Source organism: Melopsittacus undulatus, chromosome 7 (assembly GCF_012275295.1).
Source record: "Melopsittacus undulatus isolate bMelUnd1 chromosome 7, bMelUnd1.mat.Z, whole genome shotgun sequence".
Classification (NCBI taxonomy): Eukaryota; Metazoa; Chordata; class Aves; order Psittaciformes; family Psittaculidae; genus Melopsittacus; species Melopsittacus undulatus.
This window is the reverse complement of record NC_047533.1, coordinates 60,230,586-60,245,495: the sequence shown is the minus strand read 5'-3', so window position 1 is coordinate 60,245,495 and position 14,910 is coordinate 60,230,586. Positions and strand designations below refer to the sequence as shown.

Sequence of the window (14,910 nt, the reverse complement as noted above, 5' to 3'; positions counted from 1 at the left end):
AATCCTCCCACTCCAAAGACATGAACCCAGTTCTCTCCACCCACACTCCCAGACAGGTGATGTGGATCAGGCAGTTCTGTTTACATGCTGGGTTGATGCTCTGCTAACCCTCTTAGCTCAGATCCTGACTTTTGGACAGAGACATGTCATGTCCTGAGGCTTGCAGGCAGGTGAGCAGGTCACCTCACCTTGCTCTCAGGAACAAGCACTTGCTGCTGCATCTGCAGTCCTTCCTTCCAGAAGCCACCCATGAGACTGCAGGGCAACCGAGCAGCCTTCTTAAATTAGAGCATTGTTTACACGGTAAAAACAAAGCAGGAATGTAGACACAAGGATTACGCCATCCAAGGCAAACTGAAACGGCAGGTTTGCACTGAGCCTCGCCGGGCAGGTGGCGAGAAGAGAACGGGACAGTCAAAGAGGGCTGAAGCGGGCACGGTGGAGACGAAGGCCGAAGGCCGAGTACAGCCCGCGCCCCTCCGCCGGACTGACCCCGGCCAGGTCGCTGCCCGGGCCCCGCGCACCTGCGCCGGTCTCACGGAACCGAATGTGCCCGTCCCGGCCCTGCCGGCGGCGGCCGCTGGGGGCTCCCGCCGCGGCGGCTCGGCCCGCCCCGCCATTGTCGGGGCATGGAGGGGGAGAGCACGTCGGCCCTGTTGTCGGGCTTCGTCTTCGGCGCTCTCACCTTCCAACACCTCAGCACCGACTCGGACACGGTGCGTGCCGCGGCCACCTCTGTCAGGAGAGGCGGGAGGGGACAGGGCGGGGGAGCGGAAGGAGGGGCCGCCGCCATGGCCGGGCCCGGCTCCGGGTTCTCCCGGCCCTGTTGGGCGGGCGGGCGCGCTGCTGCCTGCTCGGACCCTGGGGCTGGGAGGGCCGCAGGAGCAGGCAGGGCCTCGCAGCTCGGTGTGCTGGGACACGGTGTTGCAGCGTTCTCCTTCCCCGGTGCACCGGGCTGCAGTGGAGGTTGCTTTCCGTGCTGACAGTGACGGGGGAGCGGGGTTGTGTTGTTGCCAAACGAGGGGCGCGGGTTACCGAGCGCGGCTGCGGTGGCAGCAGCGCCGTGCCTGCCAAGGGCTGACCGGCATGCTGGTCAGGCTGCCTGGGCTAAGCCTCGGAGATGGGCATCGCCTGCACAGCCCCAAACCGTTTACTTGCGCGTGAAAACAAGAGGAATGAAAAACAGCTGAGTGCACATTGCAGCCTTTTTCTCCCTCAAACATGAGCAGATGCTGAAAAATGCAAGCGTCTAAGAAAAACCGTTCATCTTGACAGCTTTTTTTCCTCTCCTGAAGGAAAGACAGCACATGCACTGTTAACATTAGACAAAGTTCCGTTTAATGGTGCTGTTAATGTGAACTTTTTTTTCTCTTCCCCTATAAAGGAAGGTTTTCTCCTTGGAGATGTGAAAGGTGAAGCCAAGAACAGCATTACTGACTCACAAATGGATGATGTCGAAGTTGTGTATACAATCGGTCAGTCTGTCCACATTTTTAATACTATGGTCGGTTTTGCACAATACACGACTGCTTACAGTTTTCAGTTAGGGCAGTCAGCGTCTCAGAGAGTGATCAAAACTGCTGGGGCCTGGGATCCAGGTCCAGGGAAAAAAAAAACACAAAACCAAACAAAAAAAAAAAAAAACCCAAAAAACCACCAAAGGGATTATTTTGTAACATTTTAATTGCCCAGTAAAAAAATAAAACCCACCCACAAAAAAAGCACCAAACCAATTTTACTGTAGAAAATATAATTGAACAAAAATACTAGCTCTTAGTTCCCTTAATAGCTCCTTTGCCAAGTATCTTATCAGGTTAAAGGTGAAAATTAAAGTGGTGAATTTAGGTAAAGGAAAGGATTTATCATGCCATTAGATCACTTAGTGTTTTTCCTTCTGGTAGTCAGTCTTCCAGTTCTCACCGTCTGTTCTCCAGCCTCATCTCACTAACAGCATCCATGCCTTGCTACAGAGTAACTCAAGTGAAATATTTTGTATTACATACTATTCCTGTACTGGACAGAACAAAGGGAAAAATAAGGCGCCCAATTTGATTTTTCACTTAAAATGTACTAAAAATAGTACATAAATGGTTCCTTTTACATCTGAAAAACTAGAATATTTTTAAAATATTTCCTTAACCTTATTTAATCAGATGCCCAAGTATTTGATTTTAAGAAATTATATAGTATTCTTTGTTTTCTACCAGTTTAATTCTGATCATAGTATACAGAAGAATACACATCGTGGACTGAACCCAGAGTAATATTACCTTCTCTTTCCAGATATACAGAAGCATATTCCATGCTACCAGTTGTTCAGGTAAGATGCTTAAATGGGCAGATATGAACATTTTAAAATTAACTCTAACTTGAACTCTCAAGATTTAAACTTACGTTACTGAAAAGATCACCTGGCTATAACTGCAGTAGCCATATCAACCTCTTGAAATGCCTTATGTTATTCCTATTCTGGTTTATCATGCCCTTTTTTGGTGTTTGTCTCTGCATACAGAAAGAGATATGTCATTCTCTACCTTCTGGTGAGTTAGGATACCATATAAACTACACAATAATGTCAACATACTATAAAAAAAATAATAAAATGCATTGCTTTCCAAAAACCATACTTCCCATTGGGTCACCATAAAAAAGAAAAAAAGCATCAGCCAGAGGCTTTTAAGGGGGTCAGAAAACAAAACACTTGTTAGAGCCATGGCAGGAGTAGTTTCAAGGACTAGTTACTTAGATACGGCAGGGCAGGTTTACACCCCTGTTAGAGCAGAATTACAACAGTCTCCTCCTCAAATCTTTCTGAAAATTAATAAACCTAGATGTTATTAGAAAGACATTTCATATCAAATTGAAGACATCTTACTGTTTTGTGTTTGAGAGAACACAGATGCTACCGTTAGCGTGTCCCAGTAGCACGGATACTAGGACAGCATCTGGGCTGTACAAGACCACCTACTTGAGTAATGAAATTAACTGTACTGTCCTATCAGAGAAGCTGTGTCAGCATATCTTTAGGCCTAACAGGGTAAAAACGCTATTAAATTGAGAGATTGCCAGACTGTGCTAGGGAGTAATTATTTCTATAGTTGCATTTTTTTTCCTCTAATTGTCCTAATTTTCTTCTAGCTTTTATAATTCTGCAGGAGAACTGAATGAACTTGCCCTGAAGAAAATACTATCAGGCTGTAAGAAGGTATTTTATTTTCAATCTTGAACCATACCAAGGGGCTCACTCAGATTTTGAGGGCTGTTCTGGACACCTCTGGAATCAAGCTTTCCCCCTCCCCCCCTTTTAAAAAAATTTAAACCTAGTCACTCACACTGCTGGTCAAGGTAGCTGCAGCATCTTTTACCCCTAAAACAAACAGATGAGGTTATCTCTGACTACAGTTTGCCTGCATATACGTCACAATTTTGTTCCTGTTTTTCAAGTAAACAATTCAAATATCCCAAAGGTGTTCTACTGATTTCTAGCTTAAGCTCAGTTGAAGTCAGCTCATTCAAGTGGTTAAAGCACCACTTGATCAAAATAGAGTTAGTTTTCTTCATAAAGTTTTTCAAGGTGGAAGTACAAGCTGGCAAGAGACACACAGCAAAATAACAGGACAAAGTTTGCAGTTTCAGCTTGAGCACAAGCTCAGAAAACAGGCCAGTTCAACACATGGTTTTGAAGGAAAGAGGGAAGTTGTCATACTAGAGTTCAGCTTAGATGTTTTAAGGTTTTCAGGGTAACTAGATGTTTGAATATATACACAGCAGGGAACAATTCAGATTTGTGATTTTGTACTGAATCATCTAACTTGCTTCATGACACACAGAAGCAGCATTATTCAACAGTAATACATTTTCTTCTTCCTGCAGAATGTAATAGGATGGTACAAATTCAGACGTAACACAGACCAGATCATGACATTCCGGGAAAGACTTCTTCATAAGAATTTACAGTCACACCTATCAAACCAGGGCCTTGTATTCCTGTTATTAACCTCTAGTGTTATGACAGAAAGTTGTTCTACTTACAGACTGGAACATGCCCTACATCGGCCACAAGAAGGGTAACTCGTTTGTTCTCCAGTTTTAATGAAGCAGTAGCACAGATGTACTATAACTTAACACAGTTTGTTTTTTTCATTGCAACTGAATTATTGGTAACATGTTATTTTACCCTTGAAACTTATACATTAAATAATCTTATTCCTTATATTGCTAGAGCCCAGCTGAAATCTTACCCTGGAGCTCTGTTCACAGATTTTCCTTTGTAACTATTTGTAGTGCCAGTGTCGATAGGCAGACACTTTATGCATATAAATGATCAATTTATGTTCTTGATCAGTTTAATGTATCGGACTTTGACTATGCATGGTGTTCATCTTCACATATTACTGAAATATTTAAACTGGTGGTAACTTGAAGTTTTCTTCAGAAACCTGCTGCCCCTAGGCTGCATGTAACAAACAAGTATCATGTTTCTGTGACGCATACAGAAATGGGAAAAAAAAAAGCTAGAGGCATTGCTCAGATGTTGTTGCTCTTGCAGTTTACCTTTAGCTATAAGTAGTCATCTACATGTTATCTAATGCATTCAGCAAGAACTGACTACAGTTTTTTAAAACTGTAAAACTATCTGGGATGCTTAATGGTTAAGAAACTTTATCAGAGAGGCCTCTGGATGTTTAATAAATCATGGTTTTGTACTTCTGCTTTTTAAGTCTTTTCCAGAAAGTTCCTTTGGTGGTTACCAACTTGGGTATGGCAGAACAGCAAGGTTACAGAACAGTATCTGGCTCCTGTGTATCATCAGGGTTTGTGAGAGCAGTGAGACAACACAGGTACCATGTATACCTTATTCATTGATAGCTGTATCTTTCAGTTTAGTTATCTTCCTATGAAAGTATTTTTTAAGTGCTTTTGCAAATGCTACAGCCATACCCTGTTCACTTTTTTTACTTGTTTGCTGCAACTGTTTACCTTTCTAAGGTACTTGCTTCAGTCCCTTACTTTGCCATGAGAGCTGTCTGTCTCAACACCGGCACCTACTGTTGAAGCTCAGGAAGTTTCTTTATATATTTTATCTCCTACTAAGCACTGAGATCGTTAACTTGCAATTACACAACTATCATCTTGGTCTACAGGTCAGAATTCTTTCATGAAGATGGATCCTTACAAGAGGTTCATAAGATAAATGAGATGTATGCCACCTTGCAGGAGGAACTGAAGGTAAGTCAGGTACATTTGCCAATACCATTACTTTCAGCAGTACTACAAAAGTAAGTCAAGCAAAGGGTACGCCATCTTTCACTAAAGAACTAAAGCTGTCTTTGAAATATCAGGGAGTTGCATTTGCTATTAAGAGCTGTACATCAAGTTCTCAAAGCTGAAGAGTTCAGTTTGCACTTGATCAGAAAGTACACTGACAAATCCTCAAGCCCACTAAATCCTCACAGTAGGATTATTTTGAAGGACTACTACTTGTAGTTTGTTGCATCTCCTTTGCTTATATGGAACAAATAAAGTATCTTGCACCTCATTCAACACAAGGTTTAAGTTATCTCTAGAATCTGCCTTATTACTTAAGCTTTTCACTACTTTGTGTCCAACTTACAAGTACCTTTAAGGGTATTGCAACAAAGTTACATTCAGCTTCTGTGAACACTGTTAATCCCACTGAATGCTCTTTTCCTTGCAGAAAATATGCTCTACAGTAGAAGTCAGTGAACGATCTGTAGAGAAGCTCTTAGCAGAGGTGAGCCAATTAAAAGAAGAAATCAAGAGGAAAAAGCAACAGACTTGTTCAGGTAAGTTAAATAAATGTAACGCCAACTGCCGCGGAACGGACTCAGTCAGAGATCAATGTGATCAGACAAAAAGCCATTTATTACAAAGCATTAACTCCTTATATACTACTGCTTATACACACCTACAGCAATTTGGCATATCCTGATTGGATACTTGTCTTGAAGACCCTTAGTGACTAACATATAATTGGTTAAGCACAGGTGTGAGAACTTGACCTCGAAAGCTTGCCAACAGTCCACACTTCTCATCACTCAGTGAATTCCAGCTTCTTCTTATCTTGCTTGCTTAGGCTTCCTCAGGCCTCCCACGACCTTGCTGTATCCCTTGGAGTTATTCAGAGCTCATGTACCAAATATCCATTCTCCTGTGAGAACACTGTCTCCACATCTCCCCCTTTTTAGCTTTACTAAAGGTTTTTTACAATTTGGTATGTCTGCTCTATCACTGCTTGACTTGTGTAACATAACAACCCACTACTCTAGGAAGCATTATTTCAGTAAGATTAGGCTGATTTGAAGCCACTTGAAGTCACCTTTATAACATGTGGCATACCAGTGAATCCTACACACCATGTAACAGGATGGACTAATGGGGATTTAACAGATGTGCTCAGTATACTTGTCCATTACCCACGGTCACACATAATAGAACAGATAATACAAAGATTTCTGTCATTGCTGTTTCTTTATGTTGTTGAGATCTGGGGCTTTGTACGTTTTGCTGGCAGCCAGTATGGTCCTGTTGATAGCTGTACACAGCTGGGCCTACCCTTTTTCTCCTGGATGGCTCTCTGATAACAGCGGAGGCCATCCCTCACATCAAGGTCTGGCATGGCATGTGTCTCCACCGCTCTACGCCTGCTGGGTTGCAGCCAGCAGCGGAGCTAAAGGTTCTTCTTGGTGGCAGACACAGAGGCCAACCCAGTCTTGCCCTTGACTGTGGTAGCAGGCATTTGGTCAATCTCAGTCCTTGCACCTTGTTGTCAATGTAGAGTTTCACCTGCTTCACCCAGTAACAAGTCACCACTACAGCAAAGCACACACAGATTTACATTAGCCGAGTAACTATTACAGAGTGCATCAGCATGTTGAAGATGCTGATGGCAGCAAGGGACTAACCAACGAAACTTCCTACCAGTGGAGTTCTCCCAGCCTCTTAATTGTTCCATTACCTGCTTTGTAAGAGTACCGTCATCTTAGAATCTTTCTAGCTTTTGCTTTAGCATTTTCTAGCAGCTACTGCAAATTTGCATTCTTTAACATCTCTTTTACAAGTGACAAATCCACACAATACAAGGTATAGCTTCTTATTAGCAACTGGCTAGTAAATACAGGTGGTTTTATACACAAAATCACAACCTCTAATAATAGCTACTTTACAAGCAGACATATTCAAGCTGTTACTTCTCAGTTGCCCCCAAGCTATGTTTTGCAATCATTCCTTTATCTCATTCTGCTTAGGGTTTTCACAGTCAGCTCCTGTAGCTGATTCATCGAATTCTTCCACTCATCTGTCCAGCTCATGGCAAAGCTTGCAAACTTTGCAGGCAGCTGCCAAGGACCTGCAGGCAGGAGGACAGAAATATACCCCTTCCTCTGGGTCATCAGTTCTTGAGAAACAGACAGGTTAAAGTGACTCCTTAAAGCAGAAGCATTCTGATGCAAAGGGGATGTGAAGCAGCTGCAGAAGTAAACTGTACAGTGTTAACAGTCAAGTTTGCTGTAGCATTACCCTTTTTTCTTATTTTTTTTTTTTAATCACACATGCAGAATCAAAAGCAACACTTTCTAACCCCTATGGCTCAGACCATATTGTATGGAAAACAAGCTTGAAGCAATATACATCAAAACTACCGTCACTAACAACAACTAGAGTGAGTTATCATTACCATTTTTTTTTTTTTTCCAAAGTCACTCACCCTGCTTTGCACAGCTAAAAGCACCGGCCTATCGGCATCAGCCTTCTCAGCAGCAGCAACAAATACCTGCGCACTTTTGCATTAACCATTTCTTGCCCGACATGTTGAACTGCTACCCCTTAAAACTTTTACATGAACCTGACAACAAAAAATACACAGAACACTGTCTGCCCTCATCACACACACACACACATATGGGATCCCACAAGCACACTCCACACAACTACAATATTCGAAACACAAAATCCAGACAATCATTACTCCCTCTACACAGTCCCACATAGAGAGGATGGCACAAGGACCTTGTGAAGAGTATCAGGAAATCAGCTCCGGGAAGCATCATCGCAGTGTGAACTGTCAGGCTCAACCTTAGTGAGCGTCCCCGCAGAGGCTCTGCCTCCCTCACATCGCATGAGGCTTGGGCTTTTATATTGACCAAAAAGCACACTCATTCCGACACAGGTGGCCAGCCTATGTTGGAAGAAGTGGTCAGCCATATCTATAAAGGTCTCCAAAGGTCACTGGAAACATGGATATACTTATATTCACTAACTTCTAGCTCATAAGCATCACAGACCAACTTCGTGCAAAAGGGTAACCTAACCCATAATCGTCATTTATATTTTAAACACTCATGAGAGACCCACAGTTCACAAGACCCATGTATTGGATAAATAACAGAATCACAGAATCCCAAGGGTTGGAAGGGACCTTGAAAGATTCAGTCCAACCCCCTGCAAGAGCAGGGTAACCCAGAGTACGTCACACAGGAATTTGTCCAGGCAGACCTTGAATATCTCCAATGTAGGAGACTCCACAACCCCCCTGGGCAACCTGTTCCAGTGCTCTGTCACTCTTACAGTAAAGAAGTTCAGAGTTCATCCAGTTAACTCATTCAGCTGTTGACAAGGGGGATATCCTGGTTCTCCTTTGGTGCCGCTGGCTCTTTCCAGGGCTTCACCCACCGAGCTGGCACCCACCGCAGGCCGGAGTCTGTAATTACACACATATATCCTCGACCACTTAATTTTACTTCCACAGGACCCTTCCAAACACCAGTTTCCATGGCCTTGTATTGGACCAGGATACCCTGAGTCTTATTCATATAACCTGAGCCTAATGCCTGGCCATGTATTACAGCAGGAGGGTCATTAAAGTCTCCTGTTAGTCGCAAGAAATTCATAACATATACAGCTTTCTGTATTCTTGGCACCGGCGTAAGCCCTTCTTCCCCTATTTTTTTTTTTCCAATAACTGTTTCAGTGTTTGATGTATTCATTTAATGATAGCTTGTCCTCGGGCATCTGTCAAGGACAGGTCATTAAAGTCTCCTGTTAGTCGCAAGAAATTCGTAACATATACAGCCGAACTGTCGAACCAACATGGTTTGCCGATTGGTGGAAGAAGGCATGAGATGTCCGGGCTTGTTGAAAAATATCTACTGGTGGCCCTGCCCATGCCGGAGCAACTAATTTATCTGCCTTATCATTCCCATCACAAAGGCTTCCGGAAAGGCCTGAGTGGCCAACTCTGATTGTAATAGTCCAAGTAGGTGGTCCTTATTTAAATCCTGCCCTGCAATCAGAATATCATCCATATAGTGGTAAATTAAACAGTGCTGTAAGTATTGACGAATTGGCTGTAATGCCCAAGAAACATAAAGCTGACAAATAGTAGGAGAATTTTTCATACCTTGAGGCAGCACAACCCATTCATATCTTTTTACTGGTTCTCCTTTGTTAATTGCTGGGACAGAGAAAGCAAATTTTCCCCGATCACTTGGATGCAGGGGAATTGTGAAAAAGCAGTCTTTTAAATCAATTATCATTAAATCCCATCCTTCGGGTATCATAGTGGGACTAGGTAAACCAGCTTGCAAGGCACCCATGTCTTGCATGACGGCATTTATAGCCCGCAAGTCATGTAACAATCACCATTTTCCGCTTTTCTTGGGGATGGTAAATATAGGAATATTCCATGGGCTGGTGGAAGGCACAATATGGCCTGCTTCTAATTGTTCAGTGACCAATTCATGAATATGGGACAGCTTTTCTTTTGTCAGTGGCCATTGATCAACCCATACAGGTGTTTCAGTAAGCCATCGTAATTTATAGGTTGGCCATCCATCAATGGCCACCATTAAAAATTTTTTGTAGTCAATCTCATTCCCATTTGACTAAGAGCATCCCGTCCGAGCAATGCAATTGGAGAGTGCATGACATATGGTCTGATGCGTGTATGACTGCCATCAGATAGAAAGACATCCACCAATTCTGTACTAATTTTTGTTGACTGCATTCCTCCGATTCCAACAACTCCTGTGGCAACGGCTTGTAGGGGCCAAGCTTTTGGCCACTGACGATATGGGATGATAGTAACATCAGCCCCCGTGTCAATCAGCATAGGCAGTTTAATTATTTGATTATTATGTCCCCGTATAGAGACCTGGTCCATTAACTCCTTATATACTACTGCTTATACACACCTACAGCAATTTGGCATATCATGGCCAACCTCAGTAAGACTTCCAAAATTGATTCAATTGGCAGAAGCCAATTCTGATCTTGAGGCAGCCAAAACAGTAGTGGTAGTAATGTACAAGAGGGACTGCAACTCTAGTATTTTCTTTTTTTTTCCAGAAGCCACAGACTACGTAGGAGAGCCAAAGGAGAATGTTCTCCTTTGTCAGGCACTGCAAACTTTTTTCCCCAGTTCTGGACTTCAGGCATGTATTGTTTCCTTGAAAGGCCAACATATACCAAAGAACTGCTGTAACACTGACCATAATATTAATGTCAAGGACAAACTAACTCTCATGGTAGAGGAAAAAGACATCACTGAAGCTGAAACAAGACACTTAACCAAGCGTAAAGTCAGATGGACCACAGCAGGATCAAAGTCATTCAAGAAATCCAGATCACTACAGCTTCACCAAAAATTACTTCAAGACCAAGAGGACAGTGACCAGGAACGGAAGCTTACACTGAGTAATACTGGAACAGATGAGGATTCATTTGAGAAGAGAGACACAAATGAATACCCACACTCTCCTACTTTCTGATCCATTAAAGATTTGTCCAGATCCAGACCTTCCACCAAGAGCTACTGCCAGCATACTCAAGTGATGTATCAATTTATAGTACTGCAGGGATGAAAGTAACATAGTGCATTTTTGCAAAACAACCTTTTTTTCTTTTAACTCCAATGGATGAATCCTGTTTGGCACAGAGACAAGTCCAGATGACATTCCCTCATTTTGCCTTACAGGGCTAGATCTGTATTCTCTCAGGGTTTAAAGACTATAGTAGCAGTATGTTAGTAGTCATATAACCATATCACATACTGCCCCAGAGTAATACAACTTGGAACTGCTGCTGGAGAAGTGGTAACAAGCTTACCAGAATTTTGTTTGCATAAACAGTCACAATTTAACTACTCTAATCTCTCTTTAGGTACCTAGTACTTGTTTAATCCTCACCTTTCCAATCCTACAAGGGAAAGGACAGCCACCTGAACTTCAGCAAGACCTGTAAGTGGAAGAAGAGGTCCACGCAGCTGCCAATTTTTGTTGTTGCTTTCATCTTCTGTACTTCTGACAATATATTTTAGAGATGTGGCACTCCGTAATAAAACAAGCAAAAAACCCGAACAAACGGAAAAAAAACCAACCTGAAAACAAACCCCAACCCAACAAAACAAAAACCAACAAAAAACTGACATCCACCCTTCAGTCAGCAATGCATTGTACTAGCCAACCGCATTTCCAGTAAACAAGCATATGATCATGAAAACAAGTTTTATTGTTTATTTCTTTACAGTGTATTACTCTGGATACTTAATATTACATATCTTGGGATCTGTGAGAAATGCTGGGTTCTTAAACATAACTGGCATAAATCCTGTAAAAAGATAAGATGGAGGTTTTTCTTAATACAAAAGTAAGTCTGACTGAGAAAACTCAAAAGCATAGTCATACTCACCAATTACTTGAGCTCTTTTAATGGCTTTTGTAATTTCTTTCTGCTTCTTGTTGCACAAGCCTAAAGAGACGAATCATTGTCAGCCTCTTATATCAACAACCATCAAACCATTAGTTTAAAGGGTTAAAGGGATATTACTGGCAATTCCCTCTAGCTTTGCCTACGTCCTCCTAGACAAATGCATGTGCGCTTATACTATTAAATATGAAATGCATATAATTAAGGACTATTTTTATTCCTTGAAGCAGGCTGCTAAGTCAGAGGAATACTCTTACAAAATGTATGGACTTGGTAGTAGTTACTTCTGGAAAGATAACCAGTATACAGTTACTCTGACTCACAAACACATTAACATTAGTATTTAGTTATTTAATATTTCACATACCTGTTATATGCCTGCCATAAATGCGGCCAGTATGAGGAGAAACAAACTGGGAAAGAAGCTACTTAAAATGAAGAAATCCAAAGTCAGTTTAAGAACTTTAAGACAGCTTTAGCTTATTACTTGCATTCTGTTTTTCTTTTTTTGATGTTCTTAAACTAGAGAGAAGAAAAAGTATAACTTAGAGCTACAATATTTTCTATGCCACAGCATTTAAGTGGCATTAGAACCAAGGACTATCTGATAAATAAAGTTTTAACACCAGCACGCAGATTTAGCAGATTGACCGGTTTAGCACAACTACATTATCTGACAATTATCTGAACACATTCTTGCTCTTAAGTTTTAAAGCCCTACACATATGAATAAATTCTTATTTTTTTTTTATCCTGGCAGACTTCCTATACACACTTAAAAATCAGTAAACCAGCTTCCATCATTTAAGGCCAGGAATTTTTTAACTCACCTGCACATTCTTGTAGTCCACATTTATCCCACATAAGACACATCTTTTTGGAGGCTCTTTATAGGGATTCTCCATTTGTATGGGCTGAAATTAAGAGATTTATTAACACCTGTAAGATTCACAAGAAACTAACAAGAAAAAATACTAAGAAGTATTTGATATTTTTATTCTTTGGGCAAAACATGCCTTGAAAGCAAGAGGCATTTAGTGCATCAGTGAAGTTTTTCAGTAACTTATCTCTATTTCTCTTTAACACAGTGTCGTGGTTTAAACCAAGTCCCCCAACTCCCGGAGAGTTAGGAAGGAGAATCCAAAGAATGTAGCCCCCACGGATTGAGATAAGAACGGTTTAATAACTAAGGCATAACACAGAATCACCACTGCCATTACCACTACAAATAATAATGATACAGCAAACAACAAGTGAAGAGAATACAACACCCCACCAGCCACCGACCCATAACTCACTCCACCCTGCCTGGCCGAGCACCGCGTGCTCCTTCCTCCATTTTCCTCCAGAGCTCCACCCCAATCCTTCCCAGTATGCATCCTGGGCATCACGTGCTATGGTATGGAATACCTCATTGGCTAGCCTGGGTCAGGTGTCCTGTCTCTCCTTCCTCCCAGCCTCCCCTCCTCCACCTGGCTGGAAAAAACCTTGAACAAAAACACCCTCAAAACATGCTCAAACCATGACACACAGTGATTGTAATTTAACAATATAAAAGGCTTTACACAGCCACACAGCCTTTTATATATTAGTAATAATGTAACAAGCCAATTAATTAGGGTGGTGAGGCACTAGAATGGGTTGCCTTGGGCAATTGTGAATTCTCCATCCCTGGCAGTGTTCCAGGCCAGGCTGGACAGAGCCTTGGGTGACCTGGTTTAGTGTGAGGTGTCCCTGCCGATGGTATGGGGGTTGGAACTTGATAATCTTATGGTCCTTTCCAACCCTAACTATTCTAATTAATAAGATAGTGCTTACATCCTTTACTTTAGAAGGCAATATCTACAGAAGCTGGCAGTAAGGTAGTTCTGCCTGGTAAGTTTGAAGAGAGTTCTGAATATAAATTCAAAGCAAATGGCTGGAGGGAGCTCCTGTCCACACACTTTAACAGAGAGATTCTCGAGTATTTACTAAGTCTTGAACAGCTCATCAAGCTTCAGCCCAAGATATGAGAAAGAAAAAAAATGCAGATAGATAGAATTGGGCACAGAAACACTATCTTTAAAATTTTTGCTTGTACAGGACAACACTGTTTTATGACATAACCACATGCAATGAATTCTCTTTAGTCTGTTTCATGGAATTGTTTGGGTTGGAAGGGACCTTAAAGATCATCCAGTTCTAACCCCCCTGCCATAGGCAGAAACACCTTCCACTAGCCTAGGCTGTTCAAAGCCTGGCCCAACCTGGCCTTGAACACTACTAAGGATGTGGCAGCCACAGCTTCTCTGGGCAACCTGTGCCAGTGCCTCACCACACACGTAATAAAGATTTTTTTTCCCTAGTATGTAATTTAAATCTCTCCTGTCAGCTTAAAGCCATTCCCCCTTGTCCTATCACTACATGCCCTTATTTCTCAGCTACATGCAAGAAATCAGTTCTGCCAAACATTTTGCTCCACATTTGTGTTACTCCAACAGCTGATATACATGATCACAGTTAAGATCCTGGGCTACAGCTCAATGGTACCTTCACTTGGAATACCTGGCTGCTTCCCCCAGCACTGGGCCCCTGCTCTGTAACACCACAAGTAACTGAGTTCAGAATTGGTTTTCTTTTACTAGCCCGAGTCATTTGAGGTCAGGGGGACTTTTTAGGAGATCAAGTTACGCGCAGGCACTTTCGGACACCTCCGCTGCCCGACCTAAGCCCCTCCTGGCGAGGGCGGCAGCGGCCCGGGCGCAGGCAGAGGACGCGGAGCTCAGAGGGCTACCTTACCTGGTCGGACTGGTCGGGCAGCTGCTCATGCTGCAGGCAGTAGGGCCGCACCCACACGGCCGCTGTAAGGGATAAAGAGTCAATTAGCGGGAGCACAGCAGGACAGACCAGCTCGCAACTTTTCTCCCCACAGCCACCTCGCTCTAAAGGAATAAAGCAAAGGAACGCACCAGGTCTCAGTATCCGGCAGTGCCGCACCACCATAAGCCGCACAGCCATATTGTACCCTACAACCCGCAAGTATCATCTCCGACTATAGGTCATTGCCTGCCCGACCGCCCTCACAAGTGCGATTCGCTGGCCAATGGGACCGCTGCCCGCCCAGCTGGAGGCAGCTGATTGGTCTCTGACTGGCTGCGGGCTCTGTTTTAGCAGCGCATTGGCGGAAGCGGTGTTCGCGCTTGTTAG

General features: G+C 42.8%; 2 protein-coding genes across 2 annotated transcripts; one reads left to right on the top strand and one right to left on the bottom strand.

Annotated features, from left to right (window-relative positions):
• Positions 1 to 543: 543 nt before the first annotated feature.
• ABRAXAS1 (abraxas 1, BRCA1 A complex subunit) lies at positions 544 to 11,536 on the top strand. The gene is made up of 9 exons (XM_034064962.1): positions 544 to 716; positions 1,385 to 1,475; positions 2,284 to 2,320; positions 3,139 to 3,205; positions 3,874 to 4,067; positions 4,722 to 4,841; positions 5,145 to 5,229; positions 5,699 to 5,807; positions 10,366 to 11,536. Exons 1-9 carry the CDS (start codon positions 630 to 632, stop codon positions 10,785 to 10,787), a joined length of 1,212 nt encoding a protein of 403 aa, XP_033920853.1. The 5' UTR covers positions 544 to 629; the 3' UTR covers positions 10,788 to 11,536.
• Positions 11,506 to 14,773, bottom strand: MRPS18C (mitochondrial ribosomal protein S18C). Its single transcript, XM_005146614.3, has 6 exons — positions 14,673 to 14,773; positions 14,503 to 14,564; positions 12,555 to 12,638; positions 12,092 to 12,149; positions 11,707 to 11,766; positions 11,506 to 11,625 (listed from the first exon to the last, which is right to left on the bottom strand). Exons 1-6 carry the CDS (start codon positions 14,719 to 14,721, stop codon positions 11,549 to 11,551), a joined length of 390 nt encoding a protein of 129 aa, XP_005146671.2. The 5' UTR covers positions 14,722 to 14,773; the 3' UTR covers positions 11,506 to 11,548.
• Between the last annotated feature and the right edge of the window lie 137 nt (positions 14,774 to 14,910).